Consider the following 26,392-nt stretch of genomic DNA (forward strand, 5'->3'; position numbering starts at 1 on the left):
AAAAAAAAAAAAAAAAAAAAAAAGTTTAGTTTTTAAGGTAATAGGTACAATTTTGCTGAAGTGACGATAATACATGTAATATCGAAATGTCTTATAAAAACAACTTAATTAGGCTTTTAAGATCTGATTCCTTACTTCCCCTAATCCCTGGAAACTTCTGATCTTTTTACTGCCTCCATAGTCTTGTTTTTTCCAGAATGTTGGGTAGTTGAAATCATAGAGTATGTAGACCTTTCAGATTAGCTTTCTTAGTAATATGCATTTAAGATTCCTCAGTGTCTTCATGGCTTAATAGCTCTTTCTTTTTAGCACTGAATAATATTCCATTGTTTGGATGTATCACAGTTTCTCCGTTCACCTACTAAAGGACATGTTGGTTGTTTCCAGATTTTGGCAATTATGAATAAAGCTGTGATAAACATGCATGTGCAGGTTTCTGTGGAGACTTAAGTTTTCAACACGTTTGGGTAAATACCACGGAACATGCATGCATACTGGTGCAGCCATTTTGAAAGACAGTTTGTCAGTTTCTTACAATAAACATACTCTTTTTTTTTTTTTTTTTTTTTTTTGAGACAATGTCTCACTCTCTTGCCTGGGCTAGAGTGCCATGGCGTCAGCCTAGCTCACAGCAACCTCAAACTCCTGGGCTCAAGCGATCCTCCTGCCTAAGCCTCCCGAGTAGCTGGGACTACAGGCATGCATCACTGTGCCCGGCTAATTTTTTTTTTTTCTATTTTTAGTTGTTTGGCTAATTTCTTTCTATTTATAGTAGAGACGTGGTCTCACTCTTGCTCAGGCTGGTCTCGAACTCCTGAGCTCAAGCAATCCTCCCGCCTCAGCCTCCCAGAGTGCTAGGATTACAGGCGTGAGCCTCTGTGCCCGGCCTACAATAAACATACTCTTACCATACAGTTCAGCATTTTTTTTTTGTTGTTCCTTGATACATGTTCAAGATTGGGGCGGGGGAGGGGTGAGGAGGCTGAGCACATAGGATTTTTAGAGTGGTGAACTTTTCTGTATGTTGTTATTAATATAATGATGGGTACATGTCATACATTTGTTGAAACCCATAGATGTACAATGCCAAGAGTGAACCCTAAGGTAAGCAATGGACTTAGGGTGCTAATGATATGTTAATGTAGGTTCATTAATTGTAACAAATGTCCCACTCCGGTGCAGAATGTTAATAGTGGGGAAGGCTATACATGTGTCGGGGCATGGAGTATAAGGGAACTCTCTTTTCTTTCTGCTCAATTTTGCTGTGAACCTCAAACCAATCTAAAAAATAAAATCTATTAAAATTATAATACATTTTTAAAAAGTGTGCACTTTAAATGTGATACTTCTGATCCTTTCATTTTTAGGCCCAGAATAAAGAGACCAATGTTTTAGCTGCTGCAAAGGTGATTGATACCAAATCTGAAGAAGAACTTGAAGACTACATGGTTGAGATTGATATATTAGCATCTTGTGATCACCCAAATATAGTCAAGCTTCTAGATGCCTTCTATTATGAGAACAATCTTTGGGTAGGTCTTTTTTTCTATTGATCTATAGGAGTATCCAAAAATGAGTTAATTGTCCTAAAGAGGTTTATGAGTTTTGAAAGCCTATTTTATGTCTTACCTCTTCTATTTAGTTACTTACGTTACTCGAATGAGAGTTGATTTGCTGATGAGCAAGTCATACCAACATCATTATCCTCAGCTTCAACAGATGTTCAGATTTATGTTTCAGATTGTATAGTTTCATCATGATTGTCTGACATTGGATCCAGGTGGAGAAACTTGGTTAAGAATATTAAATTTCCTAAAATATGAAATTACATGTCTTTGTAATTTAAATTTAAGCATTGAGAAGTTTTTTTAAAATTTTCTTTGTTTTCCTAGAAATTATTTATAATTTTTTTATCTTAAACTTTGTTTAAATCATGTAATCAACTATAAAATAGTAGAAATGTTAAATATGTATCCCATATATTATCAGGTTCAACTTTAGTGCATAATGTAATGGCTAAGGGTATATGTATAAATTTTGTTTATTTTTAGAAAAATTAGGCACTAATAGAAAATAAATGTTTATATTCATTATAATAACCAGTTAGTCACTTGCTCTGTTCTAACACTAGTTTAATCCAGAGGGCTTTTTAAAATGGAGTTTCAGGCCGGGTGTGGTGGCTCACGCCTGTGATCCTAGTACTCTGGGAGGCTGAGGTGGGAGGATCACTTGAGCTCGTGAGTTTGAGCTTGCAGTGAGCTATGATGACAACACTGCATTCTAGCTCTGGCGACAGAGTGAGACCCTGTCTCAAAAATAAAAAAAATAAAAAAAAATGGATTTTCAGTTTTTCTTCTTGAAGGAAGAAGGCAAGTGTTATGAGAGAAGAGTAAGTAATAAGGAATACTGACTGGAAATCAAAAGGTCTATTTTTTTATCTCATTAATAAAGTTAAAAAATAAATATATTTGGTCACTTAAGTCACAATAGTTACCTTAAAAATGCAAGTAATAACATCTCTCAGTGGTGACAAAAATGGATATATAATACTGTACTGAATAAAAATTCTGTACCTGGTTGTTTTAGAGAAGCAGGAACTCTACACATGGTCATTAAAAAAAATACTTCCACAGTGAGCTCTCTTTGTGCTTTCTCAAGTGCATGTCGTTTAAGACTTGTAACTCTTTTGACAAAGAAAATCTCACGTTTAGTTTATATAATATTGTTTCCATAAGAGTTGTAACTCTTTTGACAAAGAAAATCTCATGTTTAGTATAATGTTTCCATAACCTAGATTATTTGATAGCTATTTCTTTATCTTTTTTGCTAAATTGAAGAAAAATACTGAAATTCAATGTAGTTGTAAATGTGTTTTTTTTCTTTTTTGCATGCAGATCCTTATTGAATTTTGTGCAGGTGGAGCAGTAGATGCTGTGATGCTTGGTAAATACCTTTTTGTTCTTTATGTTTATAGCTTAAATTATACTTAATAAAAATGAAGAATTCCAGACATACATATATGAGTATATACTCGAACATATATAATTATTGAGTGACGTTCAGTAAATTAAGAAATCAAGTTAATTATATTTTTATATTCTTGGATGGTTGTAATAAAATTCTAAAATGAAATGTTAAGTATAATATGTAAGGAAAGTAATCTTTGTAGATATTTAGTTCTTCCAAAATAATTTCACTGTATATGATCTTTGACAGTGATGGTATATACAGAAAGGTATATAGCATGCTAATATGTTTTCACTTTATAAAAATGCAGATTTGTTTACTTTCTTTTTATAGAACTTGAGAGACCATTAACTGAGTCCCAAATACAAGTAGTTTGCAAACAGACTTTAGAGGCATTGAACTACTTACATGATAATAAAATCATCCACAGAGATCTGAAGGCTGGCAACATTCTTTTTACTTTAGATGGAGATATTAAATTGGGTAAGTTATTCACGTAAATAAAACATTTGAATTTGTGCTCTGAGATTTCCCCCGTATGAATGTGACTGTTTCATTACTACTCAAATATGTGAAACGTGGAGAATTAATGCCATGTTATTTTTTTTAAACACTTTTTCTTGGATAAATATTCATTTATCTAGAAATCCTAAGTATTGGCAACTAATCTAAAGATACTTTAAAAACAAAGTAAGAAAAGATGCATTTTTATTTTCAAAAAGGCAAACTTTTAAAAGACTGATTAAAAATTAAAAATTTTTCCTTAAATTTTTATATATAGACTTGTAAATATTTTACATTTAGAATATGAGATCGTATGTAAAACTAATTTAGTTTTATCTTTATTTCCCAAATCATGTCTAGTGGGGTTTCTTTCTGTTTAGTTTTATACTCTATTTTGTTGATACGGTATGTTAGCTAAACTCACAAAGTAAACTTAGTTCTGAAAAGGATTGCTAAAATAAGTATAAGGTCTAGAATCTTAAATTTTGCTTTTTACGCTGAGGGAGTAAATGATTAACTTCATAAAAATAACTAAATATAAAATTAGATTGGAAATTAATTAATTGATATATAATTGGAAATTAATTAATTGATATACACCTACATACAAATGGAAGATATCACCCTGTTTAAGTATACCCAAGATATGAATTAAAAAAAAAAATCTGGAGATGAGGTCCGAATTTGTGTATTTTAGAAGGATATTAAAAGGACAAAATATATTTAAAGGCCATGTTGATACCAATGATTATAGCTATTTCATTTTTTTAGGTTATTAAGTATGGAATGTCCAATTTCCTTAAGTACTAAGTTTGACAGTTGATATCACTGACATTTCACTTTTATGCTTCTTGTTTTTTTAGTTTTTTTTTTATCGTGAAGGTATATCCTCATTCTTTCGAACGCACGTTTCGGCTTGTGATTATCTTTCAAATTTTTTTTTTAGAGCAATTTTTGTGAAACCAGGGATAAGTAAAAAATTTGTGTTATTTTCAAATATGAGTTCCGTCATGGAACCTATGCAACGCAGACAGCTTGAAATATCAATGAAGTGTTTGGGAAGGATGTGGCTAATGAATGCACAGTACATCGATGGTTTGAGAAGTTCTGTTCTGGTGGTTTTAATCTTGAAAGCGAGCTACGTAGGTAACCTGAGACTAAGGTGGATAATGAGGTAAAAGCTGTAGTGGAAGCGAATCCATCTCAACCTACTCATGAACAGTGGTTTGATGTTACTATTCTAACAATATTGGACCATTTGAAACAAATCAGCAAGGTAAAGAAGCTGGATAGATGGGTTCCACATGAATTAAACGAGCGTCAGAAGAGAAATCATCTTGAAGCTTGCCTTTCTTTGTTGTCGTGACATAAAGGCGAACCATTTCTATACCATATTGCAATGTGTGATGAAAAATGGATTCTTTTTGACAATCTCAAGTGTTCAGCACAATGGTTGGATAAAGATGAAGTGCTGAAACACAGTCCCAAACCGAATATTCATAAAAAATGCTCATGGTGTCTGTTTGGTGGTCTAGCACTGGTATTATCCACTATTCATGAAGCCCGGTCAATCGATTACAGTGGATGTCTACTGCAACCAGTTGGCGAAATGATGAGGATGCTTGTGATTAAGCAGCTGAGATTAGTCAATAGACACGGGCCAATCCTCTTGCAAGACCACAAGTTGCAAAAAACAGCGCTGCTCAAACTACAGAATCTGGACTTGGAAACTCTCTGTCATTCACAGTATTCACCAGACTTTGCACCAACTGACTACCACTTCTTCCAGGCTTTGGACCACTTCTTGCAAGGAAAAATACTCAATTCTCAACAAGCTGTGGAAAAGACCTTTCGTGATTTCATCGCCACTCACTCTCCAGACTGCTTTGCTGCTGGCATAAACATCTACCATTAAGATGGCAAAACTGTGTGGATAGTTTGGAAATATACTTTGATTAATTGTACTGCTTCTTGTTTGAGATACAGTAAACTAAACTTTTGATTCGAAATTGGACATTTCATATTTAATGACCTAATATGTTTATCATGACATCTAAACACAGGCGATGTACTAAATTTTAACCTTTTCATTGTGAAATAAATACAGATATAGAAAACCACACAAGAATTGTATAGCTTAGTGACTTTGTTGCCTTATAGACAATAGCTTTGTAATCACCACCTGGATCAAGAAATAGAACTCTTGTCAGGCACCCCAGGAGCTCTTCCGTTTGCCCATCTCAGTCACTGTCCCTCCCTTCTCCACACTTTATCTTGACTTTTATAGTAATTACTTCCTTGTGTTTCTTTATGGTTTAGTCACCCAGTGTTCATCTCTAGATGTTAGAGTTTAATCTTACCCATATATAAAACTTGATTTTTCTTTTAAATCTCTTTTAATTTAACAGGTCCTCCCCCATCCCTTTCTTTTCTTTATGTTATGGCATGCATAATGGGGGCATAGGGGTAATATTGCCTGCAAGGGGGCAAAAATTGGTTCTCTAGGGACAAAAAAACTTAAATATTGCAATGGTTTGTGACCTCCAAAGGCCCACAGTACATGAACAGATATACACCACATCTGTGGCATTAAAATTTCATGGAGGGGAGTGAGGATTAGGAAAAAATGTCTAAAACGGCTCTGTAGAGGGCCTGATAATGAAAGAAACCTCGGCTGTTTGACCTGTAGCATTTCCCTCAAACTGCATTTTGCTATTGCATGCGCTTGGTGATTTCAGTAAGTTCCTCTCTGTATTTCCTTCAAATTGGCAGATGAATCCAAAGGTTCGATATAGGTGGTTTTACATTCTTTCGTTGGGAGGCACACAATGTCTGCTTTTTGTTCTTGTTCAGTGTTAGCAGCTCTTTATGCCTAGATTCATTCTTTGGGCTTACAAAATCTATCATTTTATTTTCCTTTATTTTTGGTAATCATTTTGATATAATCAGTTACTTCATTTTCATTTAATTTAAAATTAGTGATAATTTTATGAGAAGATACTTTAATTATTTGGTTACTTAGGGGTGTAATTCATCTAGAAAAAACAGGAAAAATCCTTCATTCATTTATTTAGCTTTCAAGATAATGAACTGGTTTCTCTTAACCTCAGTTGGTGACCAGTATTTTTAAAAATATTATTATTAATTCATGGATTTAATTTTATTTGATAGATTTCCAATCCATTGCAATTTTTTTTCTTGCTGAAGCTCGTGTCCCATTGTTAGTCATGGGGCCCTTTTCAAGTTGGCTTGTTGGTCTTTTTGACATGACTGGTATTTGATAGCTGACTTTACAGTTAAGATGTTTCAGGCTTATCCTGTATATTCCTGTGTCAGACCTGTAATTAGCCATTTCTTCAAGAAGCCCTGGTTTCTTTTAGGTAGGATATGGTATTTCAAGACCACACTCTGGGTGTTACAGATGTTTATAGTTTTCTATATTGGGCGTTGTTCTAGGATTTTCCAAAGGACAGAGGTAGGCCTTCATGAGTTTATACATATTTCCTGTTTGAATTCAGGATAAAGGTTTTTTTTTTTTTTTAATTTCAGAATATTATGGGAGTACAAATGTTTTGGATACATGAATTGCTTTTGTACACTTTGAGTCAAAGTTGTAAGTGTGTCCATCATCCAGATAGTGCGCATTGTACCTGTTAGGTGTGAATTTACCTATCCCCTCCTCCCCGCTCCCACCTGCTTGATTTCCGTCGAATTTTGCTACCATATGTACACATGAGTGTTGATCTATTAGTTCTGATTTGGTAATGAGTACATGTGGTTTTTGTTTTTCCATTCTTGCAATACTTCATTTAAAAGGATGGTCTCTAGTTCCATCCAGGTTGTTAACAAAAGGTATTAGTTCACCATTTTTTTATGGCTGAGTAATACTCCATGGTACCTATATATATATATATATATATACACACACACCACATTTTATTAATCCTCTCATGTATTGATGGGCACTTGGGTTGTTTTCGTTTCTTTGCAGTTGTGAATTGTGTTGCTATAAACAAGTCTTTTTTATAAAATATCTTTTTTTCCTTTGGGTACATACCCAGTAGTGGGATTGCTGGATCAAATGGTAGGTCTACTTTTAGTTCTTTGTGTCCAGGATAAAGGTTTTTTTAATCCAACTTCTGTAATACATCTTTATCTCCTTTCTTCCACATTGAAAATTCTGATTCTCAGGGGTATGGATAATAGATTTAGGATACCCCCTAATTATTCATTTTAACCCTTTTTTCTATATTTAATGCTTACTACCACACTTTATGTTGACATCTCTGGTCATGTTGGTTGTCCGAGGCTCATTTTTTTGTAGATTCCTCTGGAAGGGGTCTCTGCATTCTTATGTAATGATAGCAGTTGTATCCTTTGTATTTGAAGATCAGTTTCACTGGATAGAAAATCCTTGGCTCCCATTTCTTTCCTTGAATATATGAACTATGTTACTCCATTTTCTTCTGTTATAAAATGTTGCTTTTGAAAAGTTTGATAATAATCTGATTTTCTTTCCCTTTGTAAGTCACGTGCTCTTTTTGCTTAGATGCTGAAGAATTTTTTTCTTTCAGGAGCAATAGTTTGACTAGTCTCTTCTAATAAATATTGTGCTGTTAACAATATTCAAGTCCCTTTTTTTTTCCAGGAAGGTTTTCTGCAATTATAAATCTGAATATTTGTTCTGTTCCCTTGACTTTCTTCTTTAGGGACTTTGATTACGTGTTTGTTGGATCTTTGCCTATCATCAATGTTAATAACTTTTTCCCAAGTTATTTTTATGTTCCTTTTTTTATTGCGGCAAAATATACATAACAAAATTTACCATTTTGATCATTTTTAAGTGTACAGTTCTGTGGCATTAAGTACATTTCACGTTACCGTGCAACCATCACCACTGTCCATCTCTGTACCTCTTTTCATCTTGCAAAACTGAAACTCCAGCCCATTAAACACTAACTCCTCAATTTCCACTCCTTTGAGCCCCTGGCAACCACCATTCTACTTTCAGTTTCTATGATTTTAACTACTGTGGGTACCTCATATAAGTGAAATCATATAATGTTTTTCCTTTTGTGCTTGTCTTATTTCACTTAGCATAATGTCCTTAAGGTTTATCCATGTGGTAGCATGTGTCGGAATGTCCTTCCTTTTTAAGGTTGAATAATATTTCATTGTATGTATACACTACATTTTGTTTATCCATTCATCCATTAATGGGCACTTGAGTTGCTTTCACCTTTTGGCTTTTATGAATAATACTGCTATGAACATTGGTGTACAAATATCTTTTCTACTCCCTGCTTTCAATTCTTTTGGGTATGCACCCAGAAGTGGAATTGCTGGATCCTATGGTAATTCCATGTTTAATTTTTTGAGAAACTGCCATACTGTTTTCCACAAAACCTGCATCATTTTACATTTCTACTAGCAATGCACAAGGGTTCCAGTTTCTCCACATCTTTGTCAACACTTCTTATTTTTTTATTTTATTGATAATAGCCATACTATTGGGTGTGAAGTGATAATAGGTATGAATTTGTTGTTTATTTGTTCTTGTATTCCTCCTAGTTTAGTCTTTTGTTTCTAAAGAAATTTTTTTCTTACATTCTATCCCCTCTCTGAGTTTTTCTGTGATTAATTCTGGCTTATGTTGCTCTTTTATATCTTTCATCATTTTTTAAAATCTTGTCACTCATTTTGAAATACAATTTTATATTTTTGATCCATTTTGGGGGCATATTTTTCTGTAAATATATTACAATTTTATTTGAGCATAGGGACATATTTTTGTGTAGAACAATGTATACCTTTTAAAAAAATAAATATATTATTGAAAACTTAGGACTTCTCAAATAATATTGAGGTGACATTTAAAACAGGTGTAATTTCTGTTTTATTAATTCACAAATACAGAGAACCTTTCATTTCTGCAGCATAAATGTATAGAACTATCCTATTCTGCAGAACCATATAATAGACACAAATAATTATGGCAGAATTTCATGGGTTTTAATAGTTATACAACAAAATATCACAAAAGTTAGAATTGTGAACATGATGTAGCTACTGTTTATTGAGTGTATACTCTGTGCTAGGCATGAGCATCAAATATGGGATTTTTGGTATTTATTCAGTTTTGAGAATTGTGGCATCAAATGTGAAACTTAAAAAATTTACATGTATGTGGCATGATATCAGTTATACAGCAGTAGCAATTTTATGTTGCTATTAATGGTTGTCTGAGCTCCAAGCTGAAAAGATGGGGTTAACAATTGATAAAGCTATAATGTTAATATTCTTTATAATTTAAATCAGAAAACATTTTTTCTTTGTAATATGATTTTATGAGGAAGTTAGCAAGACATATGCTGTCACAAAGCCTGCTTTGGTTTAGTTTTTTTTTTTCCACACTGTAGAGAAAAATGTTTGTGTCTATTAACTTAATTGCAATCATGTAACACTAGTTGGCATTTGTTTTGAAGTGGATAGACTGGTCCATGTTAAAGTTACTATTTTTTGTTTTGAATTCTGAAGAATTTGTCATCTGAAGATATATAAAGATGATGGTATTAAGTGTATTAATGATGGGATCTTTGGGGGAGGTGGTAGAAAGAGGGCATTCAAGATTAGGGTGGTAGAGAACTTATTTATCTTTTTGTTTTACTTACCTTTTAATAAATGTGGCCTTATTGAAGACTTGAAATGCTTTTTCACCTATTGAATATAATGAACAATGCTTAAACGCTGTCATTAATGCTTTTATGTGATTATTTCAAGCGGATTTTGGAGTATCAGCTAAAAACACGAGGACAATTCAAAGAAGAGATTCCTTTATTGGCACACCATATTGGTATGTATTTGGTTGTATGAATTTACAGTATTAGTCATGTCAGTAGTGGGGTGAGGAACCTGCGGCCTTGGGGGCACATGTGGCCTCTGGATCCTTGAGTGCAGCCTTTTGACTGAATCCAAATTTTACAGAACAGATCCTTTTAACAAGGGGATTTGTTCTGTGAAGTTTGGATTCGGTCGAGGGGGATCTGGAGGGCTACATGTGACCACCCTACGTGGCTTGCAATCACAGTTCTTAAGGTAAACATCTTAACTTTTAATTCTCTGTCTTTATAGGATGGCTCCTGAAGTAGTCATGTGTGAAACATCTAAGGACAGACCCTATGACTACAAAGCTGATGTTTGGTCCCTGGGTATCACTTTAATAGAAATGGCTGAGATAGAACCACCTCATCATGAATTAAATCCAATGCGGGTGCTGCTAAAAATAGCAAAATCTGAGCCCCCTACATTAGCACAGCCATCAAAATGGTAAAATATTCTAAATAAAGCTTATTAAGAAGCAAAACTCGATGTTTTATTCTCATAATTTTCCAAAGATACTTACATTTGGGTATATGGTACAAAGACTGTATGAATTAGAAAACTGATTTTTGGTATATTTTTCTTAAGGACCATAAAAACTCTTTGACTATTAAATAACTGTTCCCATATATCTGAAAATATGAATGATTTGAGTTCTATATGAAAAAGGTATTTTCCGTACTATGAGGAAGTGAAACATATATGTAATTGAGTTATATTTATGGAATTTATTATTAAATAGAAGTGATTTTGGAATACTTGTGAGTATATGGCTATATCTCAGTGACTATGTACCTACTTACATATATGTCTAACATGATGAATAAGTTTTATAAAATCTTCACAGTATCATCAACTAGTTTTCTTATGTTAAAGTAATACTATTATGTACATAATGAAACTTAAGCATAATTTATCAAGGAGCTTTGTTTGATTTGATTAATAAGAAAGTAAAATAGAATGTCATTGTTAAAATTTTATTTTGAAGGTCTTCAAATTTTAAGGACTTTCTAAAGAAATGCTTGGAAAAGAATGTGGATGCTAGGTGGAACACATCTCAGCTACTGCAGGTAGGATATAACTATTAAATAGTATGACAATAGCAAAACATGTATTAATAATTATTTTAATGTCTCTTTAAGAAGAATGCACTTTCAGATTCATTCAGTGTGCTCTCTTTCCACTTGAGTTTTCCTATGGAAAGTCAAAATGGTGGTAGTTAGTATTTGCTTTACAAACATAAGTGCTGCTGTTACTAACAGGTATTCAGCTTGTAAATCATTCTTCCTGTGCTTTTTTGATTCAGTTTAATTATGTTCTTTTCATTTTTTTAGTTATTTCCATTATGTCTCCCTCATTATTAGAAAGCCAAGCACCTTGGGTGCAGGGGCCATGAGCTAATTTTTATATGTATTTTTTATATTTCTTACAGTGAGGTTAAATGTTCAGTAAATATTGTTGACTTTTAAAAAGTGGCATTAAAGTTATTGGATAAATTTAATTTTGGTTTATAACACGACCTGTTTGTCATATATTAAATACAAATTTGCCAAATAATTAATACTACAGATGGACAAGTAGAATGATAAATCTTGAGGCGATTCCTGTTAGGTTAAGTTATTGTGTAACTCCTGCATTATAGTTTTTTAGGTTGAGTTGTTTATCTGGGGGAAAAAAGCATGAAAAATTGCCTTGTTGTATGCAACAGGTATAATCCTTGGAACACACTTTCTGTTTGTTTATTTTTGAGACAGAGTCTCACTCTGTTGCCTGGGCTGGAGTGCAGTGGCATGATCATAGCTCACTACAACCTCAAACTCCTGGGCTCAAATAATCCTCTGCCTCAGCTTCCAGAGTAGCCAGGACTATAGGCATGTGCCACCACACTTGGCTAATTTTTGTATTTTTTGTAGGGATGGGGTCTTGCTGTGTTGCTCAGGCTGCTTGAACTCCTGGCCTCAAGAGATCCTCCTGCGTTGGCCTCCCAAAGTGCTGGGATTATAGGCGTGAGCCACTGTGCCTGGCCCATGTTTTCTAGTATTATTTTGCCACCCCCACATTTGAAGGTCTCTTCATGCAGAGAGAGATATATAAAATGTCTTCTTAGTCTCAAGAATATCAGAATCATGCCCAAAACACAGGTGTTTGTAGACACTTTTAACAGACCTCTTAAGGTTTTGGAATATCGAGGCTTCGATAGGATTTATATAGATTATTGTTACTTTTTAAGAACTAATAATGTACTGACTTGAAACTTGCTTTAAATTTTAATTTAAATTTTCAATTATGAAATTTTCAAGCATACAGAAAAGTACATGGGCCTACTATCCAGATGTAACAATTCTTAACATTTTGACAGATTTGCTTCAGATTCTTAAAAATAATATACAGATCCAGTTGCAGGTCACCCCTACTTTTGCTCACCCTCTTCTCCTCTTTCCCTTCCTAGGTGTAACATTACCTGAGATTGTTTGTGTTTTTTTTTTTGTCCATATGTTTATATTTTTACCACATAAAAATGTGTGTTTCAAACTTAGTTTACAAGCAGGTATTTTAGTTGTTATTGAGTATGCTCTTTTTAATGATCAACAGCATCCCTTTGTTACTGTTGGTTCCAACAAACCAATACGAGAATTGATTGCAGAGGCAAAGGCTGAAGTAACAGAAGAAGTTGAAGATGGTAAAGAGGAAGATGATGATGAGGAAGCAGAAAATTCTCTGGTTGGTATTTAGAAAGGAAATTTCATTTAGTTAATTTTTACAGTTGGGTTTTGAGGTGTGGTTGTAGCTGTATCTAAGGATTAATGGGTGGCGATACAAAACCTTTAATGTTAGAGATGAATATTAGTAGCAAAGTTGCTCCTTGTTATGTATTTTTGTTATATTTATTATGTGAAGAATTGTCAATTCTTTACATTATTTTTATAACTTCAACATTTATTGAATAAAGATATTAAATTATCACATATATGTAAACATTGTTTTAGTCACTATCTTGAGATCATTTTTTAACACTAAAATGTATAAAATCTTTTCTAGCCAATACCTTCAGATAAGCGTGCCTCTTCTGACCTTAGTATCGCCAGCTCTGAAGAAGATAAACTTTCACAAAATGCTTGTATTTTGGAATCTGTCTCAGAAAAAACAGAACATAATACTTCTGAAGATAAATTCAACAACAAAGTTCTTATTGAAAAACCTACCATGGATGAACCTGAAAAGGCCATGGATGGAATGCATGAACATGTTGACGATGCTCATTTGGAAGCTATGGCTGAACTCCATAATAGAACAATAGTAATCAAAGAGAATGGGAGAGAGAAGAGACCTGAGTTTGAAAATCTACCTGATACAAAAGACCAAGAAACTGTGAACACTAATTCAGTCAGTGAAGGAAAAGAGAATAATGTAATGATAACTTTAGAAACAAACATTGAAGATAATCTAAAATCTGAGGAAGAAAGGAATCAGGAAGAGAAACAGACATTTGAAAATAGGCTTATAAAATCTGAAGAAATTAAAGATACTGCTATTGAAACAATAGATTTAGTTTCTCAAGAGACTGGAGAAAAAGAGGCAGATATTCAGGCAACTGATAGTGAAGTTGGGCTTAAAAAGGAAGACAGCCAAGAGAAATTGGGAAGAGATGACAAAACTCAAAAAGATGTGATCAGCGATACAAGTAATGTGGTAGGAATAAATGAGGCAGTAGATGTTGTTCAGAAGGTTGTTGAAAACAGTGCTGAGGATACTCAGAGTAATGATGGGGAAAAAGTGGTTGAAGTAGACCAGAAATTAATAAGCAAGCCTGCGGAGGGTCCTGAGGCGGGTGGTACTAAGGAAGTTTCTATTAAAGAAATAGTTGAAACTAATGAGATAGGTCAAAAATCTGTAGAAGGTAAAAATAAGGAACAATTAATAAACAGTTCAGAGAACATATTGGAGACGAATGAAGAACCACGGACAAATGAGGTTGAAGAAATTACTGAGTCAAGTAGCACAGAAGAAATAGAGGTTGGAAATGTAGTGATTGATGCTGACCAAAAGGCTTTAGGAGGTGAAACTCAGGATGCTCATAAAGCCACTACTCAGATAGATACAGAGAAAAAAGAAATGCCATGTGAAGTGCCAATTAAAACAGAACCTCAGGTTACTGCAGTTTCACAGGCCAGTGAACCTCAGCCTGTTCCAATACCCAGTATTAATATCAACTCTGGAGACGCAGAAAATAAAGGAGAAATCGGTGCTTTGTCAAAAACTGAAACCATGCTGCTTCCAGAATCTGAGAATCAAAAGGAAAATGATGCTGATTCAGGCACTGGTTCCACTGCTGATAACAGCAGCATTGACTTGAATTTATCCATCTCTAGCTTCCTAAGTAAAACTAAAGACAGTGGATCAATATCTTTACAAGTAAGTGTACATAGGTTCTTGTTTGGGATTTTCTTTGTCATTTTAGCAAATCAGAGTTTATGTGAAATTGATGTCTTAAAAATAAAACAGCACTAAATCAATGTATAATAGTATTAACCCTATAAATACTTATGGTTTATGAAGGTAATCAATTGAAAAGAACTAAGGAGAGAGATTCTGAATGTAATCTTTAAATTTTTTGGTAGGACCTACCTATTTTTGCAAACTTAATATAGATAAACAGTACAATATAGTTGCTTGGTTATGATTTAGGTATTTTTATCACATGTATCTGGATGTGACTTTAGCAAGAATCGATAATATATGAAAAAATAGAGAAATTGAAAGAATGATCTCTTTTTAAGCATGCTTAGGTTGTAAACAATCCTAGATTTACCACTGAATCTTAGAACCTAGTACACTTGGAGCTTTTAGAGCATAATTCTCAAATCTTTGCTTAGGAGTTACCAGTGGGAGCTATGTAGAAGTCTGAGATAAGTCCCGGGAATTAGTATTTGTAACAAAAGATCCCATGGAATTCTAGTGCTGGTGAGCCATGTACTACCCTTTGGAAGATACTTCTTAGAGACCTTTGGTTGTTAAGTAGCAGGAAAGAAGACAGAAAAGCAGAAACAACCTAGGAAAACTGACCGTAAGAGACAGGACTCCAGGGCATGACTGATCAACTTGCCTGTCTGCCCCAAGTTATTACATATATCCCCTGAATTTTCTTTAGTCAGTTCTACTAATTTAGATTTTTGGGTTAGTTCTACCAATTCTTTAGTTCTACCAATTTAGAGTGGTAAAACTGACTGAAGTTCTGCCAATCTAAAATTCATTCACTGACTTAATTAGCATCTTTAAAAATGCAAATACTTACATATAAATTAAAATATTGTGGAACTTTAGTAGGAGCTGAAGAAATGTGAAGCCTCGAGGTTAAGGGGAGATAGATGTACTTTTTAGAGCATGCCAGTTTTAGATTTTAGAGGAAGCCTCGATATGGTACCATAGTCCAGGGCTTAGGAAGAGGATCATGAGGATACTGGAACCTTGGAGAATAGACTAGTAAGAAGAGTGGTTGTAGAAAGGTTATTGGAAGGTGACAAAGACAAACTGTTTACAATTCTAATGCATTTTGAGTTTAGTATTTCCACTTTTGCTTCCTCTGCTTTCTAACTCTTTTCTCTGTATCAAAAGCAAGTAATTGGCCAGGTGCAGTGGCTCACAACTGTAATTCTAGCCTTTTGGGAGGCTGAGGTAGGAGGATCCCCTGAGGCCAGGAGTTTCAAGACCAGCCTGGGCAACATAGCAAGACCCCATCTCAAAAAATTAGCTACTGGTGGCATGCACCTGTAGTCCTAACCACTCTGGAGGCTGAGGTGGGAGGATGCCCTGAGCCCAAGAGTTCAAAGTTACAGTGAGCTGTAATGTGCCACTGCACTCCAGCCTGGGTAACGGAGCAAGACCTGTCTCAAAAAAAAAAAAAAACCCACAAAAAAACCCAAAACCAAGTAATTACCTGCTTGCTCTCTCTCAATACTTATTCTCTTTACCAAAATGTATTAGGAGTGTTATCCTTCTATTGTTTGCATTTAAAAGTTTTTGGATACGAGTTGAGAAATGAAGAATTTAATCTTGATAAAGAATTTTAGGCAATAGCTAGCAGGCAGATCTGGTACTTTTTTTTTTTTTTTTGAGTCAGGGTCTTGGTCTGTCACCCAGGCTAAAGTACAGTGACGCCATCATAGCTCCCTGCAACCTCCAACTCCTGCGCTCAAGTGATCTTCCTGCCTTAGACTCCCAAGTTTCTGGGACTATAGGCGCATGCCACCATGCCCAGCTAATTTTTCTATTTTATGTAGAGATGGGGTCTCGCTTATGTTCCTCAGGCTGGTCTCAAACTCATGGCCTCAAGTGATCCTCCCTGCTCAGCCTCCCAAAGTGCTAGGATTACAGGCATGAGCCACTGCCCCTGGCCAGATCGGGTACTTTTTGGGTGCAGTAGAGGTGCTCTCTTTCTACTAATTCTAAGATCACACATTCATCTGTGTTCCTTAGATGGAAGAGAGCTGTTGATATTATTGTTAATGATTTAATAGATTTTTATTTCCAGTCTTGGCAGTGTTTAAAAATTACCTGAGAGTGGCTGGGCGCGGTGGCTCACACCTGTAATCCTAGCACTTTGGGAGGCCGAGGCGGGCGGATTGTTTGAGCTCAGGAGTTTGAGACCAGCCTGAGCAAGATCGAGACCCCGTCTCTACTAAAAATAGAAAGAAATTAATCGGACAACTAAAAATATATAGAAAAAATTAGCCGGGCATGGTGGCACATGCCTGTAGTCCCAGCTACTCGAGAGGCTGAGGCAGTAGGATCGCTTGAGCCCAGGAGTTTGAAGTTGCTGCCACGGCCTCTTGCCCAGGCAACACAATGAGACTCTGTCTCAAAAAAAAAAAAAAAAATTAACTGAGAGCTTTTTCAAAAAGTAGATTCCCAGCCACCATCAGACTTAATTGATCGATGGGATGAGCCCCAGAATTCATTTAGGGGATTCATTAGGAAATTCTTTAGGGGATGAGCCCTAAAATTCATTTTTAAGTGTTTTGTCAGTTAAAAAGCAGAGGTATCTGAGAACCTACAACAAGAAAAGTTGAAGAAAAAATGGCTAACATGTAAAAGTTATACTAATTAGTTATTTATGTGAATTGTTCATTATCACTTTTGCCTAATTATGTGATGTCATAAAATTATACATGTACATCATCAAAATGCATAATTTCACTTTTAAAAAATTTGATTTCATCTGTAAAGTCATGTGTAAGTCAGATAAGGTTTAAGGTGATATAATTGGTTCCACAGATGAATCTTTACAGTTTTATAGTCATACTTTTATATGTATAGTCTTCATTGCCGTTCAGTTTTTTTTTAAAGAAGAAAATGGTCTCCACCTTCAGTATTGCCTCTACACAGCCTAACTAAAATAAAATCTCACTCAGGAAACAAGACGACAAAAGAAAACATTGAAGAAAACACGCAAATTTATTGTTGATGGTGTAGAAGTGAGTGTAACAACGTCAAAGATAGTTACAGATAGTGATTCCAAAACTGAAGAATTGAGGTTTCTTAGGTAAGTAGAGAAACAATTAATTAAAACTGATTTCTAACTTCTTTTCAGTCTGAAGACTAAAGAAACAAGGGTAAATTCTTGGCTGATTTTGGATTATTCTTTTACTACTCTTGCCTTTGAAAAAAATTTTTAACTTTTTTTTTTAAAGTGTTACTTCAAAGGTGTAATTTTTACTGTCTTTCTCTGTCATTACCACTAAATTTTATCAGACGTCAGGAACTTCGGGAATTAAGATTTCTTCAAAAAGAAGAGCAAAGAGCCCAACAACAGCTTAATAGTAAACTGCAGCAACAACGAGAACAAATTTTCCGGCGCTTTGAGCAGGAAATGATGGTAAAGTCTTAGATTTTTGTACCATTTTGTGTTAATGAAATTTGGTGAAAAATCGCACTAGCGGGTTTTACAACTTGTTCTCTGATGGCTGTGTTTCTCTGGCTTTATGGTGTATTTTGGGCCTTTATCTTTTTGGTGTTTTTGATGCCTTTTTTTTGTGCGTGTGGTTCTTTTTTCTTGTAAGGATTGTCCATCCAAATCATGAAAACCTAAAATCATGAAGCCAATAGATGGCTTAGAAAGTTCTTAAATGTGCCTATTGCCGAATAATTTTTCAGAGCTCCAATTTACTCTTTCAGAATTAGAATCCAAGCTTTAAAGCCCATCTAGAGCAGTTGTCTTCAAACCTGGCTGAGTAGTGGGACTTCTCAAGGGCTTTTTAAAAATGTACTTTCTTTTCTGGCACCTACAGTTAAGCCTCCAAATCCCTATTCACTGCTGTTAGACAAATAGTGCTGACTAGTCAAGGGTAATTGTCACTCAGTCCTTCAGTTTTTACCTTGTGTCCAAATTTGGGAAAGGAATTAGTAATGTGATAGAAAATGTCAGTAATTTATGTTGAATATCTGCCTTAACATTAGGTTAGAAAAAAGATCATTTGGAATGTTAGAAGTATTCATGCTTTGAATATAGTCCTTTTGCTGTCTTGTAATTGTAAGTGATAAAGATTGTTTTGTGTGAAGTGTGACATTGTTGATTACATGTGTTGGATTATAACTGGGAATTCCTAAGAAAATGAACTTTCGTTCTCATTGAGTATTTTTATAGTGCTTCTGTTCTATTTTTCACAACTTTATGAAAACTGTCTCCCCCCTCAGATATTTTCTAAAATGTTTTGCTTTTCAATTTTTAAAAAAGCCTCCTTTACAAATATTTAAGTATATCCAGAATTGCAATGTTACTTGCGTATTACATGAATAGAAGTCTTGTTGACAAAGTAGATTTGTAATTCCAAAAGATTTGTTCCAATGGAATAGGATGTTTATTTTAATAACCTTAATGAGGAAGAGTAAATCTGAAAATGACAAGTAATATTACTATTATTATTAAATACTGGCATTATTAAATATTTAATTAAAATAGACTTCAAGTAAGCTCTTTAATTTGTCAGAATTTTTATTGGATAAATATTGACATTTTTCTAACTTGCTTTAGTACTTCATAACAACTGGGTATTCTGGATTCTCTAAAAATTTTGAACATTCTACTACATGTATAATAGAGAAAACATTTTCCATGTTAGAACAAAAAATGAACTGATTTTTTTGAAAAATTTCGTAACACATTTTAGTGCATTTGACTTGTTTGGTATTGCAAAGATTATAGTACATCACTAAACTTAAATGCTAGTTATGTGCTCTTAGTCAACATCTTCACTATAATAAGTTAATATGGGTGATATTCAATCATCTTGAGTTACGTTGTTTTACAGAGTAAAAAACGACAGTATGACCAGGAAATCGAGAATCTAGAAAAACAGCAGAAACAGACTATTGAACGTCTGGAACAAGAACACACAAATCGCTTGCGAGATGAAGCCAAACGCATTAAAGGAGAACAAGAGAAAGAGCTGTCCAAATTTCAGAATATGCTAAAGAACCGAAAGAAAGAGGTAATTCTAACTACTGTTTTAAATTACTGAAGCCATTTTTTTTTACATGTAAATTTAAGACTGACTAGGAAATGGGAATAATACTTGATAGTTAAGTAGCACTCATTCATTCTTTCATTCAGTCTTCCCCACAGTCACATAGGGTAGTAGTAAGGTCGGGTGTTATCCCCATTTTATGTCCAGAAGACTTGAGTAAAGGAGGTTTTAATGGCCTGTTCAGGTTCACAAACTACCGCTAAATATCTAGCTAAACCTTGAACCAAGTCTTCAAATTGAGTTTAATTCTCTTTATTAGTGCAACATATTTAAGGCCTTAGATAGAAATATTTTTTTTTACAAAAACTTGCTGTTGTGTTTGCTGGTGGCAGCAATAATTCATTATTTATAAATTATTATACTTTTAACAGTTTCTTTCTTGATTAGCTTTATTGCCTTTCTTGGATGTTGTGCCAAATAAAAGCTGAATAACCTGAAATTCTAAATAATATCTATAAGCTCATGAAATTGTGAGTTTCTTCGAAGAATCAAAAGTAGAAAGTATCTATAAAGTCATTTGATTAGAATGAGTTTATTCATTTTTCCTCAAACTGTTCCATGTTGTTATAGAATTTGTTTGCAGTATTATTTACTAAGAAAGATTATCATTGATTCAGAAGGATGATTTACATATTAGTGTCTCATCCCAAATTAAAATAAAACTATGAAACCTTTACATATAAACAGTTTTCAAAGATAATTTTATGATTTATTTTACATCTTCAGTGTAGGAGGAGGATTTACCTTTCTGTGATATAAAAGACCCTAGGGACAAAAATTATGATCAGGTTTATTCAGGTTGGATCAAAAAAAAAACCGTCAACCAAACTAGTAAATGCATTTTCACTTTTGTTACACATCTCAAATACCCAGGTTCATTGACTGTAACATTTAAGTTATGAAGAAAATTGAATGTCATATTGCTGCATCTTAAGATCTATTTTAAAAAGGATAGAGTTAATAAACACAGTATGTTCTTTGATTTCTTTAGGTAAAGATGGATGAAGTGCTGTGTAATTTTATTTGATGTGGCTTCCATTTCTAGAAATCACGGTTTTGTTACTATTCATTATGTTTTATGTAGAATTTCCTCTCTGTATACCATGAGGTATGACCTTACTGGGCCTACATGTTAATTTTGTCAAAACCATGGGTAGTTTTTATTGTGAGATTATTATTTATATTAGATTAAATTTTAAAAATGTTTACAAGTAAATATGTAGCTTAATCCTAAATGTATTACAGTCTCTAGTTATTGTTACTGTTTTGGAGTGGGAGAGTTTTCGCCAGTGAACATGTTTGAAGTCAATGCTACTTTAAATAATTACATTATGTATTTTTTTTCCTTATCGCTAAACTTCTTGCATTTGGGGAGTCTCTTCCTTTTGATGGTGATTTGGCTTCATGAGGGATTACTGATGGGAAATTTTGAATACACTATGTTAAATCAAAATCAGTCTCTTTCACGGACCATCAATAGCATGTGGTGATTTGGAATCTGGTTTCTTTTGGTGCTTCTACATGATCGTTTTTCATAGTTGGATGATAGAGCTATTGTTAGATGAAATACACATCTAGGATTTTTTGAAATGATTAAAAGAAGGAACTCTAAAATGTACTTCATCTTATACTTTATCTGGTATAGTAAATCATAGCTTACTAAACTGTTAAAGAGTGCTTATATTACTGATTTTTAAGTTAACAAGTTTGGCTTAAATTGGCAGCAAAGGAGAATGTTACTCTAATCCTACATAAGATTATCAGATATGTTCATTTTTATCACACCGTATATAAAATGGTGCATTTTATGAAAAAAAATTCATATTCATTTATTTCTCCTTTGTGTATTCTAAGACATGCTTTCCTTTATCCTTTTTTTTTGGTCTCATTAAGTGGATTTCATTTAAAATTATTTCTTTGGTATGATCAAGCCAATTAAGAAATTTTACACTTTTATAAATGGCCATTAACTTTCCTCATGTTCAGTATTTCAAACAATGTCAATAGAGTATGTTTATAATTTGATGATCTTTCCAGGTCAGTTGAGTTTATCACCTTTAGTTCAGCATCAGTGCTGCAAATAATTCTTCACTGATTGTCTTTGGATCTTTAAGAGAGAAAATGATACATAGAGATAATTAAGCAACTAATTAACCTTTCCTATGGTGTAATGTCCCTTTCTGCACTGAGATTATGCATGTTCTATCCTTTTATTCTTTTTCACCAAACTAACACCTATGCTAATGCATGTTGAAAGGAACTTTTTAACAATTTTAATATTCATAGCTTATCTGCTCACATAAATGCTTGCTGTGGAGAAAGTATCATTTCCCCACCTCCTGCATGCTTATACACTGTAGGTTATAAATGAAGTGGAGAAAGCACCCAAAGAGCTGAGAAAAGAGCTCATGAAACGCAGGAAAGAGGAGCTTGCACAAAGCCAGCATGCCCAGGTAACAGCAGCAGCTTAATGCTACTAAAAACAGAAAGCACCATTTTCTCAGCTCAATGAACCATGGTTGAAAGAGTAAATTTTAACGGTAATTATTATATAATGTTGACTTCTCCCATCCAAAGATTCCCAAGATCAGCTTTATGTAGTACTAAATTCACACTAAGGTGACATTTAAGTTGCTAATATGAAATTAAATGGAATGTTTGGAAAGTTGAATCCAGATGAAATAAACAAGTATATTAATGAATGGTCCACTGTTATCTGATATTAATCATGATGAGAACTTATATTATTAAGTAGCAATGTCAATTTTTGATGGATGATGAATATATAAGCATTGTGCTTACAAAAAGTATGCTTATTAAAAGGCCATAATTTCTATAAAGTTCAAATGATAATATCAAATAGGTAGATCAAACATTTATTACTTTTATGCTCAACAACATAAGCAACTTTAAAACCAGATTTTAAATATTAAGTATATTATTTTTCTTTTTGGTTCAGAATCCAGCAGTTAAATGAATAGACTATTTTTACTTCATAGAGTTAAACAAATACACTTGATCTAGGTTATGATATGGTTGAGCCTTATGAGAAGATGAGTGAATTCTTTACAAAACTAGATAAATTAGTATTTTTAATAGAATTTCCTAGAATTATCTCACATGACTTTACAAGATCTTTTTTTTTACAAAGAAAGGCAAATCTTTTAATTTTTTGCACATTTTTTAGTTACATATATCAATGAAAGGAAAAAGAAACATGGATTATGTATTAATTATTGCTTTGAATTATCTTTTTAATGTGGTTTTATGTGATTTAAGAAGTGGTTCCCAGACTTTTAGATTTTATAGACCCATAAAATGAAGCATAGAAACAACAAAAAGCACTGGGGACCATGACATAGACTGTCATTAAAAAAAATTTTTTTTTTTTAATTTGGCTAAATACGGATATTTAAAAACTGCCATTTACTGGTCATTATGATTTCTAAGGAGAAACATTTTTAATACCATGAAAAATAAGGAAAACATAATCTTGGAATTTAAAATTTGAATAAAACCAGCTTACCTGAATAAATTTAGTTTGCTTTTGTTTTTTTTCTTGCCATGAGCCATAGAAATGTTTTGTCTTGGCTTGGTGTTGGAATTGCTAGTTTAAGTGCTAATAGCAACAGCATTTACTATGTGTCAGGCACTGTTGTAAATGCTTTATGTGTATGAACTCATTTAATCTAATTACTCTTGAGGTAATTACTCTTATTACCCGCATTTGACAGGTGAGGGAACTAAAGCAGAGGAAAGATGGGTGACTCTTCCAAGGTCACATATTTGGTTAGTTGTAGAGCCAGGATTCTCATCCAGATAAGTAGCTCCACATTTCCTACATTGAACCACCACGCCATACTGCCTCTCATATTTAAGCTACGTGCTCTGTGCTGCATCTAAACTTTTATCAGCTTGACCCAGTGGTTCTTGGCCAGGTCTTGTTAACAGTGAAGAGGAAGTCCTTGCTGGCTACACATCTACTTTTGGTTGATTTGGATTTCAAACCAGTGAATAGCAAGATGGTTTTGCCTTATAAAGGAATATAGACTTTTTTAATTCCAAAAGGTAATATATTAAACTCTAGAGTTAAAATTGAGAATTTAGTGTTCAATGAGTTAGATGATCTTTTGCTTTAATAAAATTTTGTTGGTATTTTTCATACAATTTTTGGGGCTGGCCTGTATTTTTCAACTAGAGCTGAAAGTAATAGTAAATTCCTTTTTGTAAATTTAATGAGGAATTTAGTAATCTAACAAATTTTAAAAGTATTTCTATCTACTGCTTTTAATGAAGGTACCAGAACTTGATAACTTTACAGAGTCTATTTTAAACTATTTTTGAGAATTCATAAATAATAGCCAAATGCTCGTGGAGCTATAATGTATTTGATCATCTGAGCCCAGTGGTTTTCAAACCGAGCTCCCAGGAGCTTTTGAGATTGGAAAAAGCAACTCGGAATCCTTACAAAGACAAGAACCATGGGCTGTAGGCCCCTGCTTCTACTTCAACTAAAGCAGCACCAGTTTTGATTTGTTTTGTAAATTGAGATTTTTTTGGTGAGTTTTTAAAAAGAGGATTTTACTGGTTTAAAAAACAACAGCAACTCACTGGAGTTTGGAAATGACTGATCAAGTTCGAATCCTTCATTTTATAAATGAGAAAGAGGCTCTTCTGTTAAGTGACTTATTCCAGGCCTCTAGAAACTCATATAATTATTCTTTCCATTTACAAAAAGTCATTCAGATACATTCTCACCTGGGAGGTGCATTGTATTCTGATCCACAGGGTGTTGCTCAGGTCATGATTCAGTCTTTTCAGTTGTCATCTTGTGCAGTCTTCAACGCCCAAATGCAGGACGTAAGTCCCGCGTGCCTGTGGGAGGATGCCTTCTGTTTTACCTGCTTTTTCTTTGACTCACATGTGCCTTTTGGTTGGTGGCTTCATTTGCTGATATCTAGAAGATTGATAGATGATAAATATCTATAATGAAAATAATAGTAATGACCTGACTTTATAGTACAGTATAGTATTCTTCAAAGAGTTTTCACATTTGATCCTCACTGCCACCATCCTAATATAGGGATGGAGTATATCCATTTCACAGATGAAGAAATTGAGGCATAGAAGACTAAGTGATCTAAAGTCACATAAGAGATTAATGGTAGAGCTGGAACTAGAACACTTTTAATACAGTGTTCTTTTTTCTATCTACCTCTAATTTCTAAAACCATAAATTCTAATTTGAAATTTTCACCTTTTTTCAAGAAAAGTAAAATATCTTCCCAGTAGTATTTTATAAGCTTTGCACATGTGAGAAATTGAATGCTGTGATTAGATTTTTATCTTTGTGTGAAGTGACATTTTGATTGCATATATATGTATTTAGATGTTTTAATTATGGATATGGTCAGAAAAGCCATGTTAAAAGTAGTGATTTTGGTTCCATTTAACTCTAGTTTCCATTTATTCAAATAGTTATGAATAAGTGAGCTGCTATTCTCCGTATTGTAGTTTTAAGTTAAGTCTGGAATTCCAGGCTGTATTCTTCCTCACAGTTTCCACAGGGAGATGACTTCCTTATTTAACACTATAATTTTTGTTTGTGATGTTTGATATATACAATTGGAATAGATAGAATACAGCTTGATTTCAACCACTCCTTTCCCCTCTCCTGAAATTAGACTTATTTGTTAAATTATTGGCAGCTGTTTGATTCTTTTTACAGTTTTCTAAAAGAGTAAGTAAAACACTGATTTTTTTTTAATGAGAGGGAGAAATTATGAATTATGATCACTTTTCTGATCATTACCATTTTTAGCCTTTGTTTTGAGTTAATATGATCACATTCTTTACAAAGAGCCCAATATACATAATTCTTTCTTATAGTTTTCTAGAACCCAAAGTTATATTTTTCATGTTTATGGTTATCTGATTAATATAATAAAATTCTTTATCAGAATTTAAACTGGTACTTTTAAAGGGCACTCATTTTACAATTTATGTGTCCATTTTTAAAAATGAATTTGGCCTTAATAGTTTGGGTTCTTTTGTTGTTCTTTTGTTACTACTAGTGATTATTTCTATGTGTTGTGTGTGTGTGTGTTTTTTTTAAGGTAAATGTAATTTGTGCAGTCCTTTTGGAATATAAGATCTCTTTTAACTCCTAAAAGTAATTTGTAATTACTGATTCCATTGTGAATGTATTGTACTTGGCTTTTGAGTTAGGAAATTTGGTGAATCTCAATAATATTAAGATTTCATCTCTTTTCAGGTAATGATATTAGTGTGTGAAGGAACTTTTCAAATAATTTTCAGCTTTAATATAAAAAAATCCTTTGTGCAGTGTCCATTACTATGTAGCCATCTAGACTCTGCTTAATTATTCAAGTCCATAGCTCTATAAGGCAGCTGTGTTCTTTGCTAACTCTGATTGTTAGGACCTCTGTACATCTGCCTACCTTGACTTTTACCTGTTGGTTCTTATTTTACCTTCTGGAGCTGCACAACACTAGTTCTCC

At 33.6% G+C, this 26,392-nt stretch overlaps 1 protein-coding gene across 2 annotated transcripts in view; it reads left to right on the top strand.

Moving 5' to 3' along the window:
- The window catches only part of SLK (STE20-like kinase), a 73,727-nt gene that overhangs the window by 33,529 nt on the left and 13,806 nt on the right, over window positions 1-26,392 (top strand). The window contains exons 2-13 of one of the 2 annotated variants that reach the window (XM_012661749.1): window positions 1,368-1,532; window positions 2,895-2,943; window positions 3,301-3,450; window positions 10,252-10,324; window positions 10,603-10,797; window positions 11,339-11,420; window positions 12,943-13,071; window positions 13,390-14,763; window positions 17,760-17,890; window positions 18,100-18,223; window positions 19,656-19,835; window positions 22,232-22,324. In XM_012661749.1, coding sequence (XP_012517203.1) covers window positions 1,368-1,532; window positions 2,895-2,943; window positions 3,301-3,450; window positions 10,252-10,324; window positions 10,603-10,797; window positions 11,339-11,420; window positions 12,943-13,071; window positions 13,390-14,763; window positions 17,760-17,890; window positions 18,100-18,223; window positions 19,656-19,835; window positions 22,232-22,324 — 2,745 coding nt within the window. The remainder of the gene's footprint in view (window positions 1-1,367; window positions 1,533-2,894; window positions 2,944-3,300; window positions 3,451-10,251; window positions 10,325-10,602; window positions 10,798-11,338; window positions 11,421-12,942; window positions 13,072-13,389; window positions 14,764-17,759; window positions 17,891-18,099; window positions 18,224-19,655; window positions 19,836-22,231; window positions 22,325-26,392) is intronic. The other variant, XM_012661750.1, reaches the window with a different exon arrangement.

This window comes from Propithecus coquereli, unplaced genomic scaffold, assembly GCF_000956105.1.
Source record: "Propithecus coquereli isolate 6110/MARCELLA unplaced genomic scaffold, Pcoq_1.0 Scaffold73, whole genome shotgun sequence".
Taxonomy (NCBI): Eukaryota; Metazoa; Chordata; class Mammalia; order Primates; family Indriidae; genus Propithecus; species Propithecus coquereli.